A 26,573-nucleotide genomic window follows, 5' to 3' on the forward strand; every position below is an offset into this window, starting at 1 on the left:
TAGCTCTAATGTTATAAAAGAAATTGGATATATTGATGTTGTTTCTGATTTGTGTGGACAAATCAAGGCATCCAGTTTCATTACCTTAGTCTCAAGAATATTTCAATATTTATTTAATTGGTTTTCAGACTAAATTACAAGCAGATTAAATGAGAAAATGACATGAACTACTAATGAAACTAACTGCAGTCCTAATTTGAGGACAAACCTCCACATAATCCATCTACTGCTCGTTTGAACATCACCTTGCCGCTGTAAAACGTATAGAAACTTTTAGGATACACTTCTCTGTATATGTACCTAAATATGGACATTACTACTCTGACCGCCATAAGGGTATTTTACTCCAGTCTGTCTACCTACACTCGTAACTCCAAAACTATGGAACATTTCAGCTTGAAATTTTGCACAGCATAGGTCTGTCCCATATCTAGAAGATGGTCCTGATGTAGCCAAGTATCCAGATTCCATTCTCTCTTCACCACTGGGAACTTTAGGATATTTTGGTGTTTTTCTCAGCAGTTATTGCTATGAAAACACACACGCATATCTATCACTATGATCATTTTCTGGCTGATCTGAAAGACAATACAGAACTGAGAGTAGAGGTCAACCGATTTGGGTTTTTCTAAGGCTGATGCGGTTTTTTTTTGGTTTGTTTTTTTAAATTTGGTCAGCTGATGGCCAATATCTGCAGATGATTTTTGAGGCTGATTTAAGACCAATTTTTTATTTTTTTTTTAAAAGCACATTGACTGTAAAATACAATTGAAACACTCAGATAATTACGATTTTTATCCAGCAATAGAAATGAAATTATTAATACACATAGTACTCTTTTAACATTTATTGAACTTCAAGTGCTGCCCAAACAGGTGCCTGATCAAATATCTTAAATTTTTTTTACTACTGATCAAACATTGGCTTTAAAAAAAAAATTTAAGGCCAATATTTAAAAAAAAAAAATCAATATATCTAGATATAGATATACTGATCCTCTAACAGAGCATATACCATTTCTAAATCCTTCATTTTCAAGGGGTGTTCTTGAACCTAAGTTCTGAACATTGGAGCTTCAGATGTGATATTTTGAGTCATTTTCTATTCCTTTTTCATATCATAGTATTGACACTAAAATTGCATCCATTGTACCTTAAGTAAGTCCTAAAATGGATGATAGAATCGTGAATCTGAATGTTTTAAGGGTCAAGGAATCAATTTATAAACATGTATGTTTCTTTAACTGTATTCATAGTGGAATTGTTCAGGGTGCTGGTGCTCTACAATCTCATGTCTATTTTTTTTTCTTATGATTAGGGAGGTTTGGTTGAAAATGCACAGTAACTGCTTGAATAGGATGCACAATATCACAAAACATTACTTCAATCTTAAAGCTACAGTCATGGCCAAAAGATGTTTTCTTTTTTGCAAACATGGTTGATTCAGTTCTTGTAGATTTTTTATTGTGTTTTTCTAAGGTACGCTGAGGAAAATTTCTAGTTCCAAAGATGTTTACTGGCAAATAAACCATATTTAAGTAAATTATTAATTTGTATCACTGCCAAAACATTTGGCCATGACTGTAAATGATGGAGATCCAGACTTTTCTCTTGGAATATGCAGGAAATAATTGTCTTACTGTGCAGGTCCCACACTTTGCAGTTATTTTCTTGCTATCTGACTTGCTTGAATAAGTACTACTGTACTGTGTATGAAAAACTGTCCTAAAATCTAAATTATAATGACAAACATGAGACTTGAGAACATTATCAGTGACATGAATATCACCTGCTCAGCTCAATGAGATGAGAGGATGTGTTTGAAATGTGAAGAGTTGACATTGGCCATTTAAAATAAGAAGATGGATTTTTTTTTTTTTTTTTCCCCCTGCAAATGTTGTAACTCAGTCCAAAAAAAAAAGAGATTAGTGGAGCTAAGGAGCTACAACTACTGCAGACAGTTGTAAATGGAAAAGTACATACTGCACATCCAGAATTTTAATGATCAGCCTCCACTTTTAGTGCAGTAGGTCACTCCAAGTTAATTGAGTATCATGTATTTGTTACTAACCTTTACCACAAGAAAAAAAATCAATACAGCAGTGTAACTATTTATTTTATTACAAAAAGGTGAAGACTGTCCTCCAGGGTTGAGCAGGATTTTCTGTAAAAATGTAAAAATGCATTCGCCTTATGTGACAAATCACATCAAATATCAGTAAACAAAATCAGTGCTGTTGGATCTGTCGTCTGTGTGTTAGTTGTGCATAAACAAATGAACAACTAACAAACAGTTGGCCATAAACAACACATTGGCTCCCCTGCTGTTTTTGTGTGCGATCCATTCTGTAGTCCACTTCCACATGAAGGGGTGGGGGGCCGCTTGGTTTTCCTGCTTGTCTTAAGTTGTGTGCATCATCTGTGTGATACCGGTGCCAACTCTGACCCTGGCACCTCAGTGTGTTTTTAGGTCCTTGGCATAGATGGGCTCCAGGAAATGAAAGGGGATCAGCATGAAGAGCGCGACCAGGAAGGTTACGCTCACTATCGCCAGCAGCACGTAGCGACCGATGAACAAAGTGTCCACTATCTGTAGAGGAAAACATAGAGTTCACCGTCAGTAGTGGTTCATAACTACACAATGAGCAAATAGAGGCTGGTGGTGGTGGTGGATGGGAAAGTCATGGATTCGCCTTCCGCTTCAGTAGTTTCTCTATTAGCCACTAGATGTCAGTGGAGTGCTGTCACTAAAGCTCTGTAAAACTGCAGGCTGATAGAATAGATTAGATAAAGCAAGAGATGGGAATTCTGCATATACACGCACACAAAGGTTGCAGCTGCTTATTGTCTCGAATAAAGCACACTAACAAAACTCAATTTTTAGCACATGACTGTACAGAACAGACTGACTCACTGAAAATAAAACTCTTATTTAATTAAACTCTTAGATTAAATGCTGAGTTTCTGATTATGTTTCTACTCCAATCAGAAAGTCGGCATCAATTATGAGGAAGAGAAAGAAGAGCTGACTAAGAAATAAGAACACAAAAAATACTGATTTGATTCTTAAACAAAAAGATGTCTAACTTTGCCTGTTTCCGAAAGACCGTCTGTTTTATCTGTTGTATAAGGAAAAAAGAAAAAAAAACCTGAATGTAAATTAATAGTTTGGACTAACTGACACTTATTCTCATCAGTCTCTTAAACCTATGACCTTACAGCGTTAAATAATGATGTCGCAACTATGGTGACTGGTAATAATGAAATAATTTTTTAAACCACGTCGTCATGTCTTTTATCCTCTTATCTTAGTCATAATCCAGTCATTCCGTGACTAGTGCTGTCATGAAGTAGAAATTTGAGCACATCATTAATTGTCATCCAAATATGTCTGTTAAATGGTTTTATTGTTAATTATGTTAACCTAATACCACCGCTGTAGTATCAGTCTAATAGTTTAATTATGTACATGAAGAAGCATTAATGGTGTGGAATTTGAGACTTATATAAGTATAAATAAAGTGTATTTCTATTTTCCCTTTTTTCATATAAAGACTGAATATGTCAGAACCCATTACTGAAATATTGGACGAAGGCACAAAGCCAGCCATTGCAGTGCTAGTTTTTTGTTTTACTCGTAGGAGAGGAAAGATGATATGCCATGAGAGAGTGAATGGAGACACTTTATTACAATACAATAAAATAACCACAAGGCCAATATATGTGATGTCACCAGAAACCTCCCAGTTAACCGTGTCCAATTTGCTTCATACTCGCAGAAAGTACTGATACTAGTCCTAATAAATACTATGGGTGTAAGAAAATATCGGTTCTGCAATATATCGCAATATTTTATTTCACAATACTATATCGAAATTAAAAAGTACTGTATCGATATTTTTAGGTATTTATTCAAATGCAGATATTGTGGAGGTTCTTTTTTTTGGTTTTCTTTTTTGTTTAAATTTTATTTATTATTATTTAACACTTATATTAAATAATGTTAGTTCCTTTGTTGGGAGTGCACAAAAATAATGTAATGTTAGTTATAAACTAATAGAATATGAACATTTGAACATGATCTTAAACTGTAATGTTAGTAAAACATAATTTAAGTTTTAACAGGAAAATTTTAGTGATATAGCATTAGATCCTGTTTTGATCAAATAAAAATGTGTTTAGTGTTTGTGCATATTTCTGGTGTAGTTCAATTCTTCAAGGAAATAATCATTTAATAAAAGGAACAAACAAAAAATGACCTTTTTAACAGGATCATGATAAATTGTGATATATTGTATCGTGATCCTAGTATTGTGATTTCTGTCGTATTGCCAGATTCTTGCCAATACACACCCCTAATAAACACCATTCAACATTTCAGCCCAGTATCTCCATTAGTTGTTTTTTTTTTTTTTAAATCAGAGCTGTGAAAATGTGATGTGGTGCTAATTTTACTATAAAAACAGGTGGTCTAGAAAAAGAGTTGCTACCTTTTGAACTATTAATGACAGATGGTTGAATTTTTAGGGGATGTTCTAATGTCTGACATCTGTAAAACAAGATTCACAGTTGCATATTTGCTGAATCATAGTTTGCTGAAAACAGTAAGAAAAATATATTTATTGCCGGTGCTTCAGAGCAATTTTGGCTCTGCGTTATCTCTACATCAAAGCACATTAGATCTCTAAACTTTGGTGTTTGTTTCTCATATTGCGGTATCAATATATTTCTCTGAAAAGAAGATCATTTTCTTATGAGGCATCGAAAATGAGAAATCATTTCACGCTTGTATTGAAAACGCTAATTGCTCATGTAAGACAAGGTCTACCAGCATGTCTGGAATAATATATCCACAAAATATGCAGTTGGTATCTTTAACCAAACTATATTTATAAGGTTATCAACTAATTGACTGATTGTTTACCTCTTGTTTATATCCTGAAGAATACTGCAGGCGAGATAAACTTCCATCTGATGTCAAAACATGTTCTGAAATTTAATGATTTGTGGTGGTTTCACCCCACTTTTAGTTCATATAACTGTGATGTGATGGTTTTGTTATATCTGTGACTTTCCAGAACCAAAGCCATTGTCAGCACTACCTTAGAAACCTTCATGGCACCAAACTGTGACATACAGTACAACTAGTGGTTATCGATTTTGTATAGGACCAACACCTTCATGTTGAAGGAATAGACTGACTGTGCAGCAGTGCATTTGAAGACACATGATGTTTGTTTTTCTACCGTCTCCGACTCCTGCTGAAAATAAATGTGGATTCTGGGGTGCTCGTTATTTTCAGATCCCGCTGTTCTTTATCTAGATATCTTTATCAAGTCAGTGGGGACGCAAACCACCCAGTGCTTGCAGCTTAACTCAGACATACGTCGATGATCAGATCTGAAACGCGGCATGGGACTTGGAGACAGACCAGATCCTGGACCCTGGCTGGTCTCTGTCAGAGAAGTTTAAAGTTTACAAAGTTTCTGCACATTTAATCGCTGATGGTGCTGCGTCTGTTAATATTTATATCGTGAGACACACATGAATACTGCAATACTCACTGAGAAAAAGCCTTTAAGCCAAACATCAGCAGAAGCACGGCGGCCTAAACACTAATTTCAGAGACCGTTGTGGAATGTGAGTAGGTGTCGTGGCGAGGTGGGGCTGATGTATGCCGTCTCTTATGGATGAATTTAACACATCTCGCTTTTTAATTTGCCAATTACGCAGCAAGCAGGATCCCAAAGTGAGCTGTACGATGTTTTATTAATATGCCACGGGTGGGAGCAGGCAGTGGACGGTCGAGTCTGGTGTAAACTACCCCCACCTCCAGCCAGGGGCCGACCTAATTGGCGCAATGATATTTTATTTCTGTTCAACAGCAAGACATTTCTTCCATGGTGATACTTATATACACACAGGCAGGAAAACACACACAGCATGACATTATAGAATCTCCAAGATGTTTTTTTATTAATTTCTTGCAAATTCTCTGAATATTAGTCGACGTGAAAACACTGAATCAGTCCTTCGGGCCAACTTTTGATTAATATATGCACCTTTTTCTGCACTGTACTTATTATTTAGTGTGAAACATCGGTGAAAAACTCCAGTAATCCACTGTGTAAAGATTCCGTGTCATTTCTATATTTAAAGACAGTGCATTGTGATATGTCTTTTTTTAAATAAATATTTTATTAAACCTCTTTTTTTTTAAAAATACTTTTCTCAATTTGTAGAGAAGATGCACATCAGTAGTGAGTTAAAGTTAAAGGAGTAATATTTTTCTTTTTTAAATGGAATTATGCATTTTCAAACATTTCCCTGTGGTCTACATAAACTGTAAATGCTATGCTTGGGTCTGAATTCTTCATTAATTCGACCCCACAGGTCCATCTTCAACCTTATTTCTGAGTAATGACACCAGAAAGGTTGTTTTGAGCACTGGCCCTTTAAATGCAAATGAGCCACTTCACACCCCACCCCCTCCAGGCTGTTGACCGTGCTGTCTGTCTTGTTCAGCCACTTGTGTTCATTAATACAACCAACAACTGAACATTTTAGGTAATCGGCTCGAAGTTTGGACATATTTTCAGTATGGACTACAACCGGTGCCACTGATAACCAATTATGTTGTACTCGGAGAAATGTTCATTGGAAATCTTGACTAATAAAAGTGGGTTTAGCACAATATGACCCCCTTAAGGCAAGAAAAGGACAGATTAGTTTGTGTCTATAGGACATTTTACAGACTATCCAGCTAATACTAGGCTTCTACATTGTAAACTGGAAATGCTGGCTTTGAGGGAAAAGAAAACAATCACTCCCACTTGGATTTTTAGATTACTGTTCAGATACTGATTAATTACACTGAGTTTGATCAGTGATGCAGGTCTATGTATTTAGGTGATAACTTGTGCAATAATCAATGCCATTATACTGTCAAAAATGCCATTTACACCTACGTTTGTATACAATTTGAAGAAAATATTGTCATGCAGTAAAAAAAAAAAATATTAAAAAAAGAACCAGTTCTATCCCAAAGCTAAAATTTTGTGCACAACATCTTGAAACATATATGAAGACATGGTAAAAATTTCACAATTTTCATTAACTGGCCACATGGTAATTTGGGTGCTCAAATAGAGTATTTTTGTGAAAAATTGAAATCGACCCATTTTATTCATTGCCTCACAGCAACACTTCTCATTGAAATGTCGTCTTTTTGCAGTATATTGTTGCATCTTGACCATAAGAATCCATGCAAAAAAAAATTAGGTCTCTACATTCATCCATTATGGCACAGTGCAAGCCTGAAGAGGACATTTTGAAGAATTAGCTTTTTCGCCCGATTTCAAGGCCTCATGGACCAAACATGAAGGCACCTACGATTATTTTGATTCAAAATATGGCCTTTTCAGGGGGATTTCACCCCAGACAGTAAGTTTCAGCAGTGTGGCTTGAATACTTAAGGAAATATAGCTCCTCAAAGTTGGCTGAAAAGCAAATTTGCAAATTAAAAAAAAAACCAAAACATTAATTTTCAAAGGGCTGTATCTCCCAAACTATTACAGATATGACATTAAAATTTTGGATGTGTTCGTTTATCTGGTACGTGAACAAGTGTGAATTTTTTTTAGAATTTTCTGAGGGGGTCATGTGGGGACCATTGGTTGAATTGCCATGGAATGACCCTTATAGGTCACAATTGTTCTATATACTCTCTATAAATAAAGAAAATAGGTTCCTTAACATAAAAAACCCAGAAAACGCAGACCAACTTAATTTAAGCTGTGGCTCACGGTCAGAAAATTATTTGGGGCTGTCCTCACACACACGCCGCCCACCTCACACAGCAGGTATATGTAAACCTTGCAACACCCATACCAACACCCATGATGAAATGCACGAGTGGTAATCATCACAGCCACACCCACTAAACAATTATTAAATTATGGTCAAAACAAAAAGAGGAATAAACAAACGAAAATGTATTTTGGCTCCTACAGTTGTGCTCTGAAAATATTCACATCTTTTCAACATTAATAACATGTAACCTTGCATTCAACCAGCAGCAGTAGCATTACTTCTGTTTTTTTAGCCAGAAAAACTAGTATGTTGGAGTGGTAAAGAAAACCACTCTGGTACTCCATGGTGTGTAAAACAGAAAGTTAATGAAAAAAAAAAGAAAATAAATTATTGCATGTCTTTGCGATATGAATATTGCATATGCCATTATCACAATAACAACATTTTTTTAGATATATTGCGCAGCCCTAATGGATATTTTAGCATTTATCACTTTATCCTTTTTATTTAAAGCTGCAGTGCTTCCTGGTTATTTTTAGCTTTAGTTTGTTGCCATTCCATACTGTAATTCCAGTGCTCTGAGAGGACATGAGACTTTTGCATCTACTCCTCTGTGCTTTCAGGTTATAGAAAATATGTGACGATCTAATTTTGTCGAATCACGGGTGTTTTCAGACAGGTAGTGGGGTTAAATATGTGATTGGCAGCTGTAATGACCTACTGCCGATCAAATCCTGTCAGATGCAACCTGGACATGACTCTATTGTTCTCATTCCTTAGAAAGATGTCATTTTGTTTCCCATATTAGCCAGAAATAAACCCAGGTTCATCTATATTTAGGCTATATTTAGTCTTGTGAGTTGAACTGATTTGAATTTGGCCTTTTTTCCCATTTATTTTGGCTCCTGCAGCTTTAAGCATGGTGGTTGAATTAAAAAAAACTAAGTCAAAACATTTTCAAACGACTACATTTTGATGAGGATCTGACATTAACAGCATGTGTTTAGTTCTGTTTTAGCCATCGAACACTGCTTACTTTTATTACTGGTGTCTTTGCCATCTGTCATTTTCTGTCATTTCTTTATATATTTCATCTGTTCTTTATGCATATCATATCTGTTCAGTCCAATTATTGTTTACAATCTATAAAAAGACCAGAAAGGTCATTTAAATGTGCAGCTTAAGCAAAGTGATTTATGTCAATTAACTGTTTGCTAAAGTTGTGTGATTGTGACCACCTTAACCTTACATTTCATTATACTGTTGAATTTGGAAACAAAACAATGTTCCTTTAAAATGTAAACAAATGTATTCATATATATTTGAAACAGACATTACAGCAATCAGATATAGTCAATGTATTGTACATTTTTCTATGTGGAATGTAGTAAATGACAATAAATATAATATTAGATATTATGAATATTCAATATTTTTAAGCAGCTCTAACTTTGAGCACAAGGAAATTATAGTACTTTCTGCCATTTCCTGATATACAGAAAGTGATTAGTCATTAAAATAATTAGCTGATAAAGAAAACATTTGTAACTTACAGTCCTAGTCATTATTAAAAGTGACTTAATGCATAATCCTTTAACCACAGGCATCAGTTTCTAAGGTAGGCAGTGGGTTATTTTACTTTTAACGCCTTACACAGAAATCTAGGAAGTCGCATTTTGTTTCCTCTCTCTGTAGTTGGTCTGATATCTGCCTTTGCACAAAGGCTATAAAAATGCGAGCTGGCCAGGACGGGGCTCTGCTCTGCTATTTCTATGGGGTGGCAGCTTGCTTGGCAGATCTGGCTGGCTTATTGGCACGACCTGGAGGCAACATGGGGGAGTGTTTGTTCTGTGTTGCTGTTGGACTAAGATAAAGCAGAACAGGCCTTTACGACAAACACATACACAAAACGCCTGCACACACAAATGCTGTTTACAGGCATACCGTACTGTGGACAGCGGCTTGTATCACATCTAAGGTTTCATTTGGGATAGGCCGCTTATATGCACCTACCTCAGTGCTAAATATAGTCTATGTGCACAATAAGAAACTAAAAGAATTTTGCTCTTTTAGGAAGCAACAGCTACACATGATGTAAACCTGCTGTTTGTTTGTTTATTTATTTTTACAGTTTTGACACAAAATCAAACAGATACCTGTAATTTATACTGTCTCTGCTGTAGTGCTGGATGGGAGCATTCATGCATCATTTACCTGTCTTTAAATTTCATTCTGAATTAACATAAGTGATGTGTAATCATATTATTCAGACTTTCTGAAGCACAAACAGGACCGCAGAGCTAAAGTAAGCAGTTCTTCATGGACTCTGAATCCTCGTCTCTACTCAGCGGTTTCTGTACCCTAAACATTTGGTGGTAATGTAAGCCAAATGGCCTTACACCAAGGCAGAAAATGTCCAAGGCCTGCTTTCATTTTCAATGAAGTACAGCTCATTACACGGCAGACGCATCATTATTTTAGAGCCAAAATAATACATAATAATACAAATTTAAAGGTTTCTAGGCAGTTACAGGTCTGATATGATTATTTGGAATACCTTTTTGCCATAGACTTGGAAGCAAAACACCCTTTTTATTTCATAAAATAGGAACTCATCACATTATCTATCATTATTGTTATTATTACATCTTGTGTATATTACATTAGTGCATAGAATGAAAACTGTTCAGACTATATTCTAGTTCATTCTACACTTCTTGGAATGTGGTAAATAACTACATTATGAATATCAAATTCTGAGAGAAAGAGCTGTCAAGAGTTGCTGTGGCATTTCACTTCTCTCACTCTTTCTCACAAATACACATTTGGGAAGTGTTGTATTATCAGTAGTTTTCAGCATTAATGCAACTATGAAACATTTCTGAGCTGTTATTTGTGAAGCAGACTGATTAAAACACCACCCCTCCAAGCAATAGGCTAAACAAGAGTGTCCAGTACAAGCAAGAAAAAGCGCGATTAAAAAGCAAAACATCTAAATTTTCACATTGACACAGTGGTTATGTTCTACAACCACAAATAAACACTGTGCGCTGACATTGTTGTGTAACCCTACAGACATGTTCAAGACTGATAAGTAAATACAGCCAAAGCAAACACCAATGACGTACCATTTGAGAAGTGAGAAGAGGGGTACAAGTAATACAAGAAGTGAAAACATCTTAGATATTTTATTGTTTCACCTGTGCATGCTGAGTGATGTTATTGGCTGGAAGTACAAACTCAGGGTTTTTCCCACTGTTATAATGTTGACATCCAATACCTTATTGTGGGCACCACCTGAGCCAAAAAGATCAGTTTTTCTGGATGCTGTTTTTTTAATCATATGCTGCAGATTTTCCAAATTCTTGTAAAATAACACTGCTATAACAGACCAAAAAGATGTAAAATTATATATGTTCTATTGAAAACAGTGGGAAAATGTTATATATTTTACCTTTTCTAGTTGCTAGACAGTGTATGAAAATATGTTTACAGTGACACTAGTCCCATTTCAATCTGTGTTATACAGTATGTTCTGCTGCCACTATATGGTTTGGGTTTTTGTGATGTTGAATGACTTGTATTTACAACTGAAAATTTAAGCCAATTCAGAAGCAATGCAAGTGCATGACATATATCAGTGTTCAGCCAAACTATATCAATAGATGATTTTTGATCTATAATGCTGATCCCTAATGTCAGTATACTCACTCTTTCCTTGCTGAGGATATCATGCATAAATATTAGCTAGTCTTGTACGCTGGTAAAATCAACTAGAAGCCTGAACACATAATTAAATAGGTTCTAATATGATTGTGTTACAAGGTACAAGGATAAGTCAGATCAGTGACCATAGCTCACCTCTATCTCCTTGAAAGGAGGGGGGGTCTCTGGGCTGCGAGGGAAGAACACCAGTGTAAGAGTGATGATGAGGGCCAAGAGGAACACTGGGATAACCGTTAACCTGGTGAGATACAGACACAGTTCAGACATGTGATGGTAAAACAACTGTAAATGGGATGGTGTCATTTAAATATATTCCTATAAAATGAATGAATAGAATGAAGTAACGGATATTAACTTTTACATAACATAAGCTTTAATGTCAAATATGGTAGACAAAATATTTAGATCATTCACAAAGTTTACTGAAGTATAAGTTGTGTTTTGGTGACTGGTGTATTACTATATAATTACATAATCATTAGGGAAGCTTTGGCATTAGTGGCATGTTACTTCAAACTAGATTGTGCTTCTTTACATACAGTTTTATTTACAATGACACCAGATAGATCTTTGGGGAATGAAGAACAACAAAGTTCTGATACACAAATCTGTTCCCAGTATTAAGAATTTTCTCTAATCTTTAAGTTTTGATGAGATATGGGTGTATTTGACTTTGTATTGAGAGGTTTAGCGGTAAAAATATTGATATTTTGTGAAGTTTTTTAAACAACTCAGACATCTGAAATAAGAGCCTGGACATTAGAAGTTAATCCTCTGAAAGATAAGATAAGACTTTATTGATCCCACCATGGGGAAATTTCAGTTTACAGCAGCAAAATACAACACATCAATGCAAGAGAAAGACAGGTAGAAAAAAAAAAGTCTAGAAGGTTTAGACACCCCTACTTAAGAATTACCAGTATTGTACTTTAAAAGGTTGCGATCTATTGCTTGAAAAGTATATCATATATGTTGTGTAAAATATGCATCCTAAAAATTTATGTCTCACAAGTGTCAATGTACAAGCAAACAAAGAAAAACTAGTGATTGTCTCAGAGTGCATCCAGTAGGCTACAAAACATATATCTGCTGACTGCTGAAAACACCATATTGGACGCACTTTTTTTTTTTTTAATTTATTTTTATTTCTTGACATCCTAGTAAGTCATGCATATCAGCTCTCATCCACAAAACGTATATTTGCCTAAAACTAAAACACATTTGGTATTTAACAGCTGAGAATGCCTGTCATGTTGTCTATTCGCAGCTCATGTAACTCTACATTCTGCCAAAGTGTGTGAGTGTATGTGTGTGTGCTTCTCTTACTTAGCGGATGTTCTAAGCAACATCATCCCAAATAGGAGCGCCGCAATCCACACAACGGCGATGACAATAACACCCGTACCGACGTCCAACACATTATTTGCCATTTTCCCCGAACGCTTTAAGTGGTTTTCGTAAAAAACAAAACAAAACAAACAAAAAACACAGTTAATTTGTAACACAACCAAAGAAAGATTTATGTAGCTGCTGAAATCATTAGCTAATCAGTAGAGCACTTATTAGTTAGGCTAACTAGCTACAGTTTCTAGCGGTAAATGTTGACACCGGAGTGTTTGTCCTGACATTTTGAAGTAAAATATAAATTGTTCCTGTTGTTAATAACGCAAGTTCTTCATAAGAAGTCGTAAAATCGTCATTTGTCCAGGAATAGCAGCAGCTTACGCGACAGGTTAACCAGCTCCTGTTGCGTCTCTTGCTTCCTGGTAACAGCAAGCTGGAATGTCATTGGATACTGGGTCTTTAAAGTAGCCAATCAGATCAGGCGTTACTGAAAGAAAGGGGAAAAAGGCGGAAGTCAAAAATACAGCATGGGATTCACAGATTTGAGCTTTTTTTTCGTCAACTGCTTAACCATTTACAACCATTTCTATCTGTTATAGGTGTTTGTGTGTATAAAGTTAACAAAACATTTTTGTAGCTAAAATATATTTCACTTTAATGATTTAGTCTAACATACCGGTGCATTAGAGGTCAGAACATTATAGAAAAGTATGTTCATTGTTTTTGTACTGTATGTTTTATTTTATTATTTTAGTCTATAGCTGCAGGTTACTTTAAATAATTTCCTCTAGACCTTTTTTTTTTTTTTTTTTTTTTTTTTAAGAAATGTCCTCTGGAAACAGTGGAAACTCTCCATTTATTTCGTCCATTTCTTTCCTTTAGTGTTTGTGTTCTGTTTGGACTTTCCCCAGGCACCTGTCTCTATGAAGGGTGCAGTAGTTGATTCTGACCGACAGGGGGCTGGCCAGACCCGCGTTTTAACAGCGTGACTGGTGAAACGCGTGCGTCCGCGCGTGCATGCCAGTGCTACTTGAAATGATGGGGCCCGTGCGCGCTTTACTGGAACAGGACATGTTGCCTTTATGTGCCGCTCGTAACATACACATATGTAGTGTTACGTAGGGATTCTGTAATGATCTGATATCGGTGTTTGCTATGTGAATAGAATAGAATAGAATAGAATAGAATAGAATAGAATAGAATAGAATGCCTTTATTGTCATTATACATATGTACAACGAAATTGTAAGAGACAACTCTCTAGTGGTGCGTAGTGCAAACAGTTTAAAGAAGAAGAAAGAAAAGAGTAAATATATATACAGAATAAAAACAGGCATGTCACCAACCAAGAAACAGTAGAGATAAGTATATAATGCACTTTGATTGCACTCCCTCAGAATCAGTGGTTGAATTATTACATAGTACATAATACATAGTAATTTAACTTGAAGGGAAGATGCAAATAAAAACCAAAAAGGAAAAAAAACAGGGCTTTGTTACAGTCTTTTGTCTGTTTTGCTTGAATTATCTTCACATTTTTTAGTTTCTCACAATCTAATGTTATGTGCACACAGTTTATTGTTTCATGTCAGTTATTTTTGTTTTTGTTTTGTTTTGTAAGTTAAATCTTTGGGTTTTATGTACAATATATGGTTATGTTTCTTAAAATACAAAAAAAGACTTTCTCCATAGATGCCATTGCTTGAACTATGGCTCCTCCTCTTGTAGGCTGCTATACTTCCTGAATAACTAAACAAAACTTAAATGAAATGAGTAAATTCCCTAAATGAAGTTAATAAATAACTATTCATATGGATTTTATCAGGTGTTTTTCCTCGGATGCATGTAAATCCAGTAGTTTATAAGCAGAACAAATACTAAATTTCACTGTATTTTATTTATTTTGTCAGGGTCCATGGACAGAAAACAGACTAAGAGTCCAGATTAAAGATGCTCTGTGTTAGATTTTATATTTAACCTTAAAAACTGCAAATATTTCCTGTCATCTTAAGTCAGTTTTGGAAGACACTTCCCTGGCAGTTTCACATCACACCCTAACACTACAGCTTTATTCTCCCAGAACACTTGGATCAAAACAGAATGATTAAATAAGACGCTTTTTTTTTTTTCTTCTTTGTTTGATTCGCATCCATCAGCTCACTGGTCTGGAATCGCAGGTATCCTCAAAGCACTCCCAACTTGGACGCGCGCACACACACGCTCTCCTGGATTGTCATATTTCCCACGGACACTGGAAGGCATCAGCAGCCCGGTGTTGGGAAAAACGGGGGAGCGGAGATGGAGATGGAGGTGGGAGGGGCTTGGCATGGCTGACGTCAGCGGCTGTGTGGAGGAGTATAGGCTGTGCTGTCAGCCCAGTGTCAGTCTGATGAAGATTGGCATGCAGGTAAGCTGTCATTCATTTTCAATGTCAGTGCATGGGAACAGGGCTTTACCACTTCAGCGTCCTTTTTTCCCCTTTTCCCCCCCTTCATTACAAAAGGCAGGACATTATTCATACAGGCAGACAGCCAGCCAGGCCAGAGTGAGAGAGGGAGAGGGAGAGAGGGAGGGAAAGACAGACACATAGAGAGAGAGAGAGAGAGAGGGAGGGAGAGGAAGAGAGAGAGAGAGAGGGAGGGGGGACGCAGTGGAGGGGGAGAAAAAAGAGAGAGGGAAAGGAGAGGAGATGCATTTTTGTGCTGGACTGACTAGTGGATTTTTTCCCTTTTTGCTTCATGCAGCGTTTGGATTGTAAAAAAAAAAAATTATATATATGTCTTGGTAATATTTACGTTGCAACTAGTCTATTTTAGGAGTGCGTTGTTTTTTGTCCCCGCGGTTGTATTTGTGCAGAATGCATGAATTTAGTGACAAATAATAACAGTAGTAGTAGTAGTAGTGGTGGTGGTGGTGGTCGAGTCGGAGGAGGACGAAGAGCGCACAGGGTCTAAGCGGCGTTTTATTTGCACGTCTGTTTGTCAATTTTACAGCAAAATGTCACATCGTATCCTGACTGATGTGTTATTCTGTAGATAGATTCCTACGGTGTTGTCTTTTTCATGCCTGTGCACTTTTTTCTTCTAATGTTGAACTTATGTGTTGGGTTGTAGTCGCGCAAAAAAAAAGAAAAAAAAAAAAAAGGCGTGGGTAAAGATGTAGCAGAGGTGTGTGTTTTCCCTTGAAAAAACAACCTGAGATTAGTTCACATGTATGTTGTTTTTAATAATAAATTGCATTTTAGACAGTAGTGCATGTGTTAAATATTCTGTTTGCAGCAAAAATATAAACTTAATTTATAGTATTTGTGTAATATTAGAAAAAATGTGATTTTTTTTTTTTTTTTAGATCAGAATGCTGTTTTAATTTATATTTGCTTAATTAGTTTTTTATTTTAATATTCAGGAGAATAAAACTGATACAAGTATAATGTGAAGCGGCAAAAAACTTATTATTCTGGCTTAAAAAGGCATAAAAAAAGAGTCTCAACCTTCCTGTATTTTCTCTTTGATTGCAGTAACTGATGTAAAAGCTATCTTCATCTCAGCCAGGTTTAATGTTTACTCTCAGCCTCTACCCTGCCCTGCAAAAAAAAAAAAAAAAAAAAAAAACCTCCATAGACTGAACACTGGCCTTCTTTGTGTGCCACTCACCACTTTCTATTTCAGATGACTGGTTTATTCCACAATTGACTGTTTCACTCATAGGAGACGTTTGACTGGCACAAAATGCCGTCAGTGTGATTTGACAGAGCGTGTGTCTCTCCAAAAACACTGTGGCTTCTGTCGGATTTTGATTTTAATGATGTTGCAATTACAAGGGGTGTGTGTTTTCAGGTGGTTTGCAGTGTTTTTGGGAGTTCTGAGTCAGTTCATCTTTGTCATCTGGATTTATATCCCTAAAAATCAGTGCAATCCCTTGTTCGTACCTGCACAGAGATCAGAACACTTTGAAATATAAATGGAAAAGTTACACAGCAAATACTTTAATTACTTTATATATGTTATGTACATATATGTCTATATGTTATTTTCATTTTATTTTTCTGTACAGCACTTTGGTCCGCTGTGGTTGTTTTAAAGCACTTTAAAAATAAAGTTGGATTGGATACTTTTACACTTTTATTTTTGTTATCGTAAATCAATTTTAAGATGCTATTAATGCATATTGTTAAGTCTGCTGCACAGTTAAAGCTCCTCTCCTGCAGCTAAGACTACAGCCAGTGTAATGGGAGTACATTAGCTTAATTAAATATGCCTGAACCATTTGTTTACTAATCATCTGCTTCCCTGAGAAATCACAATGGCGATTTAGACCACTTTAGCTCCCTCCGTCAGACACATTCGGCAGGTGCAGAGAACTGAGCGTAAAAATCCCACGAGGAGCTAAACTTGCACCCCCTCTGAAAGTGAATGCTTTGAAAGACACTGTTGTTGTTGCTGTGAGCTGCTGTTGAAAGACCAAAAGAAGGCCTGTTACCTTTTACACTATTCAAATGATTGTGTACCTTTTGTCAGCGTCTCAAAGTGGATGATTCAACCGGGAATAAATCTCAACAGGGCTCAGACACACATTCAGACACATGTAGGCTTACCATGAGTCGAAACGCATCACCACCAATCACCCTTAGTGATGTTTGTTCTTTGTTGTGATGTACCCCACGCGGCTCTACATATTGTCAGATAGGGATAATGCTAATTTAGTTTATCCCCAAACCCTGCTGAGATCTTAATTGATGATTTGTGTCATTGGACAAGCAGCCAGGAGGCATATTTGAGACTGCGAAATACTCCGCCACTATTTGCATATTTCCATTCCTACTATATGGGTAAATTACATGATGAGGTTTGACGCTGTGCATTCCTGCAGCTTTTGGGGGATAATCACTGATAAAGCGATTCAGTCACACTAAATGAAGGAAGTAAACAGAGCGCGGAGAGCATATGTTACAAACCAATTTAAGCATTTATATTTGGCCATAAAGCAATTGAGGAAATTAAACCACACGCAAATGTCTTGTCATTTCCTCCGCCTTTGATTCTAATTCTGCCCTGCGTGGTGCCAAAGAAACCGATACGTCATTTTTGCTGACAAGATTTTTTTTTAATTCTCTCAGATTTGTAAGACTAATAGGACTTTCTTTCCAAGCTACTTTCACTTTGCAGTCACATTGTGAGATCTCTAATTGATTTTGACAGCCTCACGTTTTTAAAATCAGGCTGGAAAATAAAGAGAGGGCGAGGACGTTAAGAATTATTCATAAGGCTTTAGTCTGCCGGGGTATCCTCAGCGGAGTGCATCTAGGTCCTGTTCCGGGCCCGTGAGCAATGTGATGTAGGGTAGGTTTCTCATGTTCAATAGTGCAGCAATCCTTAAGACAGTTGTGTTGTGTTGCATGTTTTGGCCCCGTCTGGGCCCTCGCAGGTCATGCCCACTAAGCTCGCTTGATCCCTATTGCTCTCAAGAGGAGGCAGAGGCCTGTTTATACCGTCAGACAGCTCAGCTTAAGGACACCCCTTGCATGCTTACCCTTGCTCATTCCACAGCCAGTGCTGCGTTGGCATGGCTCTAAGTAAGCCACCAGGGAGCGAGGTCGGGGAGAGATGGATTGGCTTGATTTATGCTCCAAGAAGAGCAGCAGGCAAATTTAATGATCCTCCATACTGTCAACATCACGGAGCTTTGTTTTAGGAAGGACAGAGAGATGCCATGAAAATACAAGGCTGTTAAATCCTGTGGACATCTTAAGCAAGTAATTATTTCTCGCTGTTGCATTATGAAAATCTATTCAAACTTTAAAAACTTTACACCTCATCTAGAAAAATCAATCACAGATCACTTCCAGATGATATTGTAATTTGCAGACAACGGGGAAATGTGAGGGTTTTACCACATTTGACAAATTGTAAAAACCTGATGTTGTTGTATTCCCACAGCTTTTATTGTTTCGCGGTTACACCAAGATCCTTTTACTGATTGCACATTAGCTGTTTGTACAGAAATTGCGTACAGGTGACATTACAGATAAATCCTTTTTATAGATCTTCTCTAATGAGCATATGTTCAAAACACTTTAGGACAAATCCTGTCTTCAGTCGCCTCACTACACACCATATGATTACAGCAGCATGTTCTCTTGATATGGCTTTACTCGTATTGTATCTTTTGAACCGTCTTGTGCTGAATAAAAATACCTTCACACAGGAAAAATCCATTTAAATCCTCACTATGTTATTCAGTAATTGATTCGTCTTAGCACATCTGAATCAATTGGACCTGCAGACTGTAGTCCTTCGCCAAACTTTCAGAAAAAGCTCCACTCCAGACAATGTGATGGTCCATAAAAAGGAACGCCGCAGCATGGAAGAAGTCATACAAAGACTTGAGTCATTAGGTAATGATTTTAGCATCAGTACTCTGATTGCATTCCTTTTTTTAGACAGAGGAAATGAAAAGTCAGCAGGGACACATTCCATAAACTAAGTCGAAGTCATGGCGTAGAAAGGACGAGGCCAATTCGGCTTTAGTTTTTCAGCAGCAGGATGCACATGCACACATATTCACACACAGGTACAGTGTTTATTGTGGGTGAAATGCATTTTAAAGATGTATAAGAAGCATGTTTTCTTCCCCCTCGCTAAGTCTTCATTATTCATGCCTTTTTTTTTTTTTTTTTGCTTTTGATGTCATTATTTTTGCACTAAAAACAATTAAAATGTATTATTTTTAGACATCAATGGTTATTATTCAAGGATCAAGCACAAAATCAAATTAGTAACAGCTTATTATATATTCTGCATTTAAAGACCTTTAACAAGACTCTGAACCTCATTGTGCCTTTGTTTCTTATCTCTGGTGGAATGTAGATAATCCTAATAAATTAGTAGAGCTTCACACAGAGAAATATGAAGCCTCCCAGTAAATCCTGAATTTATTATATTTGAGAGTCCTGGTAACAGCTGAGCTCGGTGAGGTTCAAAATATTTGATTTGAATTCAACAGCAGATCATAGCAGAGAAAATCCCACCAAGCACAGTGTGGCTGCATATTTGTGCTTCACTCGAAAATGAATAAATGTATGGGACAAAAAGGATGTAGCAGCTACTGAGAATCTCCCACGAAGTAATGCGCTTTAAAACTTAGTCAAGAGCTGTCACAGTTAACTGCAAGTAAAACGTCATTAGTGCTTTTGGCCTCCACGCCACGTACTTTTTAAAATACATGTACGTAAAACATTTGATTTTATTTAAGAAGCAAACTCCATAGAAGTCTCAGTACAAGATTAAGATAAAACATGCAGGGTAGACGAAGAAAACTAAAAGTAATAACTACAGGGTGTCCTCCACTCCCCGTTGGCCCGCAGAGACATGTTTTTGGTTGGAACTTGACTAAAAATGAGCATTTCTGCTTATTAAATTAGTGTGGGCAACTAATAGTAGCCTCTTCTATTGGAAAAACTCAAAAAACACACCTTAAAAAATACTAAAATGCATGTTAATACAGCAGTTGATTTTATTCAAAGTGCAGACCCAGTACACTTTAAAATTAAGATTAAACACACATTAGGTCGAAGAAAACTAAAATTAAGCATCTATATGTTTTTCCCCATTGGCCTATTGAAGACTAAAATGCAGCAGAGGCATTTTTTGGTTATTTGGCAAAAAAGTTAGCATTTTTGCTAATTAAATTTGATTGAGTGACAATAGTTAGCCTCTTCTATTGGAAAAACTCAGAAATACACAACTTAAAACATGCAACATTTGATTTTATTTAAAGTGCAGACCCAGTACGCTTTAAAATGAAGATTAAACAAGCATTAGGTTAAAGAATACTATAATTAAATAACTATGTGTTTTTCTCCATTGGTCTGTTGATGACTAGGGTGCTGCAGAGGTATTTTTTTGGTTGTTACTTGACAAAAATTTGCATTTTTGCTAATTCAATTGGTTTCGTTGACCATTGTTAGCCTCTTTTATTGGAAAAACTCCAAAATACACACCTTAAAACATGCAGTAGTTGATTTTATTTAAAGTGCAGTCTCCCAGTACACTTTAAAATTAAGATTAAACATGCATTAGGTTGAAGAAAACTAAAATTAAACAACTACACTACATGTTTTTCTCCACTGGCCTATTGAAGACTTGGGTGCTGCAAAGGCATTTTTTTGGGTTGTTATTTGACTTAAAGTTAATTCAGTTGGTTTGGTTGACTCTCCTTAGCCTCTTCTATTAGAAAATACATACCTTAGAACATGTTAAAATACATCTTCATACAGCTGCTGATTTTATTTAAAGTGCAGACTCCCAATTTACTTTAAAATGAAGATTAAACATGTATCAGGTTGAAGAAAACTTAAATTAAACATCTACATGTTTTTCCCCATTGGCCTGTTGAAGACATGCTTCAGAGACATTTTCTGGTTGTTATTTGACTAAAACTTAACATTTTTGCTAATTAAATGGTTTGGGTGACTAATGTTAGCCTTTTCTATTAGAAAAACTCATACATATGAAGCTCAAAAAATAAATATTTCTCCTGCTTAGATTTTTACCCTGACTTTGACATTGAATGTCACATTTCATGATTAATGGCTTTGATTTCTATGCTCAGTGATTCTGATTTATTTATTACTTTGATGTAGCATTAAAGAGTCTCCCTGTTTTTAATAAAGTGACTGTAGTCAGTTTTGGATGTGCATAGTGTGTTTTCAATGTCTAACTTTTAGGGTTAGAGGGCTCTGGTCATCTTTTTCCCTGCTCCAAACTATCATTAAAAGCCCACTATCAGTCACCCCCTTACATTTTTACAACATGTAGAAAATAGCTCAAAGACACATGAAACAAGCTGATGAAGTCAAGGTGTAATTTTAGTTTCACAAATAATAGAAACCTCTCACTTTTAAGTGGCTTGAAGTCTTTATTTTTCATGGCTGTAGAGAAGTTTTCAGCTGTCTTCAGCTTAAAACACTTACTGTGCCTAAAATGTTGAACTGCAATCCAAAACACAAGGAATCGAAGTTTTAATTTGAAAAAGATGGAATGAAAATGTGTGTTAGATGGGTGTTCTGAGGGGAGGCGGTAATGAGGAGCTTTCAGGAGTGACTGTGACAAATTTGGCAAAATAAGTTTTACCTCACTTTATTTGCACGTCTTATTTTATCCGTTTTTTTTTTTTTCTTTCCTCAAATGTCCCTCCGTTCTGCAGGTACTGTACCAGCTGTTTTGCTGCGCTGCAGTGCTGTTGGCAGCAGGAAAGCTGTTGTTCCCCCTCTCTGAGTCACAGTAACTTTTATGGCCAAGTAGAAGACAAACATAAAATGTTACAGCCAAGAACACTTTGTCAGAAGATATTTTTGCGAACATTTAGGAAACCTCTATCACCTTTTTTTAAGTGGCATTACATTTGGCTTCCTGAAGTCGACTCTACATTACATTTACACCTCTATTAATATACAGATTAGCTGAAGAGACTCATGGTAACGTGTGAAAAGGATGCAGTTGAGATGAAAAATTGGCCTTTTTGAGGATACTGTTGCCTTTTAAAAACACCCTATTTGATTATTGGCAGAGCAGTCCATTGAAGCCTGAATAAAAATGCAGCAATGCTAAAGTTGTGACCTCCAAAAGGCTATTTACTTGAGCTTGCTTCCATTTTTCAGACTCCTCTCCGAAGATATTATTCAAGTGTGTTGCTCTTTCTGCCACTCATCTCATCTGAATGTTTCAGCCTATTGCACTCCAGGACACCATTGATCTGAAGGACAATATTTTCCCTCCATCTATAGCACCTCCTTCATTTCAACATTAAGCTCTGGAAGGAAAAAAAGAAAAAAAGAAAAAAAGAAAAAAGCATCTTTCTCTTCAAACCCATTTGTGTACCTTGCTGTTAATCTTCAAGTGGTCTTCGCAGATGCGTGATGAAACACTTGTTATAAGCTCTTGGCTGAAACAGCGGCTTATCAACAGACTTTAGTAAAAGCATTGTACAGTGGCAAGGGCAAAATAATTTGCCTTAATGCATTTTAGTGATCGCTCTTATTAGCTGCAAATGACTTCCTTTATGCAGTCCTGTCCCCTACTATAAAAGTGCCATGATTTTATGGCAGCGGGGGGTTCAGTCGAAGTGCATTTCATTTTCCCTGAGAAGGCTACATCTTTCACAGTATTTCATATGACACACGCTCTTAAAATATTAAAGCAGTACTATACAGTTTTACTCCTGTATTATATTTCATTAAGGCTTTTGGCAACCTGCATGCTTTAGTGCTGCTGGATTTTGAAGGCTCATAACAGCAGATTTTAGTGCCTAAAGGATCCAAATGCCCCTGACTGTGCACTGAAACACAAGGTCCCATGTTACTTTGGATTTAACTGCTAGCTTTTAGCTCCAGTGTAGCTAATGCTGCACTGTACGGCGCATTACATGTGTGATGTAAATACAATAAGAAAATAGCGTGTTGTATCCCAATTCAGGCTTATTTTAAATGATGTCATGTGTTGTAATATGTTTAGTATTTCATTTTGAATTAAATTACAACGGATGGACTGTGAATGTGATGCTTCACAATCGAAGTATAACTCTTGCAAAACATGCATGGTTTGATTATTTGTCACAACAAATTACAGCATGTCTGTAACATTTTCCATGCTTTTATTTCATAGAGTACATTTTCAAAGTCATCTCAGTGCAATTTAAATGTAGTGTTGTCAAAGTATAAAGCAGAGCCACATCTAAAATGTCCTTAAAATGCCTTTTGAAAGTGGGGAATGCATTTTAGATGGAGTAAGTGCTTGAGTTTTACAAATGAAAAGAAATTAGCTTTGGTAAAAAAAAAATTAAATAAAAGTTTTTTTTTTTTCTCAGGCTAGTGTCCCATTTTGCACACTGATTACAAAGTAAGAGGGTCTCGGATCCTCCTGGGAGTTGACACTCTCAATTTCAACCAGGATCCATGACATGACTTACAGTCTGATAAACATATTTGCGAAAATGTAATTTCTTCAGAGTCTCGGCGTGATTATACCGAGCATCAGCTGTCTGTATGAAACACAGGGAAAGCAGTGCTCTCCGGTTGTATTCATTGTCCTTTCTTCATCCTCTCCTCACTTCATTACATTCAGAACATTATGACTTTGCTGAGAGTGTAAGGGAAAAGAGGCTGACATTAACCTGCAGTTTAAAGCTACAGTATCAGTCCACATCCATATTCATTTGTTCACATTTGTTCTTTTATATCAAGCTTTGAAATGATCACAGCACCAACACCTACATGACGAGATCCGCTCCAAGAAAATGTTCTGTTTTGTGCTGATGTTTGGTGTGAAATCTGAAAATCTGGCAGCGCTTTTAAAAGTAATTCGGCATTGTTTGTCAAAGCTGTCTTCTGGACAACACCGAGCTTTGTTGACTAGTCTCAGAGCGCTCGAGTATCATGTTTGGCCTGAAGCTGAGACTCTGCAAGTAATCATGAGTCAACTCCGGCAGTCCGAGGGGGGACGTGGACTGAGTAATGGGTGACAGAGGTTTCCGGATGAGTGTGAAGATGACGTGTGCACTCCTGAGTCAGTCAAATGTGGTTTTAGTTAGAGGTTAGGAAGACAATCCTCCTCCAGACACGATCCATTTATAGTTACGCACTCATGCTGAATATGTATATGTAAATTACTGCATTTGTGTGTTTATATAACTCCATTTGCTCTATTCATTAATTATATTCCATTTTCTTTCCTCCTTTTACTTTGCGCTACAGTGAATTAAAGTTTCCATGTCATCCGAAGTACCTTAGAGCGGCCGTGAAGCACGTTTTGTTCCAGAAAGCATGCTGACTTATTAAACCCTCTTAAACTCTGCTTCCAGGCTGCCACATTCCATCACATAAAACTTTGATTTATTGCAAAATGCAGGCCAAAACAGTTACAGAAAAATTAAATTACTGTCGAGTCTCTGTTTCCTATGATTCGCGGTGGCAGGCACATAATTTGTCAAAGAAAGCTGTGCTGTGTTAAGTATGTTTGTACAGTGGTGCGGGCTAACCGCACACCCTGCTCTGATTTTAGAAGTGGTAATATTTAATGACTCTACAACATGCGTCTGATTTGCGAGTGCCTGACTCCCAAGCACCACTCCTTTTCGTGTTACTGTCCTTTCTGATTTGCTGCTGCCGACAAGACCCAAGGCATCGAGTCATGTTGCCTTTCAAGTCAGAATGTAAACATGTCAGATTTCTGGAGTGTGTGAAGAGTCTCGGGGAGTGAGCGTACAATTATCATAACAGACACATGGCTGTAAATGAATCTAAGGAGATAGCAGTTTACCGCAGCAGCTGCATGGATAGATGTATCAAGAAATGCATGTCAGAATCTGTCATAGCTTTATTTTTACTACTTAAACACTCACTCATGCTCATACATTATACAACTCACCCAAAAATATAACAAGGCATATCTGTGTTACTGTATGCTTAATCAAAACAATATTCCAAGTACATAATCTGGGGCTGCAGACATGATTCCACATGTTAATTGCAGCACTGTGAAGTGTATGAAAAAAAAAAAAAAAAAGAAAAAAAAAGCAGCCCGAACCCCTTTTTCTTATTCGTATCGAGAATTCTTTCCACTACAAAGAATAATTACTTTTCCCAACTCCTGCGCCATAATTGGTTACCACTCTTTTATCTTATCTATGTGCGCATAATTATCACAGTCATCATATTAGATTATTTCATGCATAATAAATGAACTCAAACTGTGTGTGGGGTAATTAGCATGTTAGGATATGTGCCACGATAAGAGGTTTGCTCTTGCACAGATATTGTTCAAGATGTTCCTGAAAAGTGAGGAATGCAAAAAGGAATTTAGTCATTTAAAGAAGTAGTTTAACATTTAGCAACACCGTAGCGTGTCTTTTGAGAAATAGTCGTGTTTCTGTCAAATTTTCGCCGTATTTTGTGCAGGAGCCAGAACAAGACATAGGAGTATAATGGAGACTATTGTGAAAGACAGATCAGTGTGGTGCTTGACTTTGTCAGCTGTCTGCTACATAGATCTCGGCCAATTCATATGACAGATGTTCTACACTTCACTCGAGTTTTGATTGGCTTGTGTTGATATAAAAGGCCAAATGTTCTCTAAAATAGTTGTAAAGTTTTGTTTCCCCTCCATGCAGCTTACATATTTGAGCATTTTCTTTCTTTAATTCTGACTCTCATTCTTTCATTTCATTCAAGTGTATCTCAGCTCAATGTGAATAACCGTCCTTGGTGATATTTTCAGATTACATTTGAGTTAAAAAGCGATTTGAGCGTCTAAAACGACACTAAAGGCATAACCTTCCTAATGCGGGTAATGCAGACTGACAGCAGTGTCTCCTTCGATTCAGATGAGGTAAACCTGCTGCTGGATGCTGTTTCAGTTTAAAGCTGCCCTGCTTGGAAACATTTCAGTTGTTATTTAATGATGGGAGCCTATCAGGGCCAAGTCCAGTTATGATCTTTTGCCTGGGGTTTAGTCTGAAAGTGCCTATAAAACCAAGGAGTTCTGAAAATGCAATAAGCTGCAATTTTACTATGCAATTAGAGTCGAATGCACACAATATCAATATCAAGCATCAGTAAATAGAGGGAAATGCAAGCTTTAAACCCAGTATTCTTGGTGCTTTGATGAAAAATCAGCAGTGATGAAGAATTTATGATCTT

The 26,573-nt window shown here is 36.7% G+C and overlaps 1 protein-coding gene across 1 annotated transcript; it reads right to left on the minus strand.

Moving 5' to 3' along the window:
- Positions 1 to 1,492: 1,492 nt before the first annotated feature.
- On the minus strand, positions 1,493 to 13,297 carry tmem218 (transmembrane protein 218). The gene is made up of 3 exons (XM_030154825.1): positions 12,864 to 13,297; positions 11,673 to 11,775; positions 1,493 to 2,589 (listed from the first exon to the last, which is right to left on the minus strand). Exons 1-3 carry the CDS (start codon positions 12,965 to 12,967, stop codon positions 2,455 to 2,457), a joined length of 342 nt encoding a protein of 113 aa, XP_030010685.1. The 5' UTR covers positions 12,968 to 13,297; the 3' UTR covers positions 1,493 to 2,454.
- Between the last annotated feature and the right edge of the window lie 13,276 nt (positions 13,298 to 26,573).

This window comes from Sphaeramia orbicularis, chromosome 14 (assembly GCF_902148855.1).
Source record: "Sphaeramia orbicularis chromosome 14, fSphaOr1.1, whole genome shotgun sequence".
In the NCBI taxonomy this organism is placed as follows: domain Eukaryota; kingdom Metazoa; phylum Chordata; class Actinopteri; order Kurtiformes; family Apogonidae; genus Sphaeramia; species Sphaeramia orbicularis.

What these genes read in the sequence shown, in the direction of transcription:
- tmem218 (XM_030154825.1), bottom strand. Translation starts at nt 12,967, where the DNA reads ATGGCAAATAATGTGTTGGACGTCGGTACGGGTGTTATTGTCATCGCC. An exon ending in TTGCTTAGAACATCCGCTAA is followed by an intron (nt 11,776 to 12,863) that starts GTAAGAGAAGCA and finishes GTATCTCACCAG; the next exon opens with GTTAACGGTTATCCCAGTGT. An exon ending in CTCCTTTCAAGGAGATAGAG is followed by an intron (nt 2,590 to 11,672) that starts GTGAGCTATGGT and finishes TTTCCTCTACAG; the next exon opens with ATAGTGGACACTTTGTTCAT.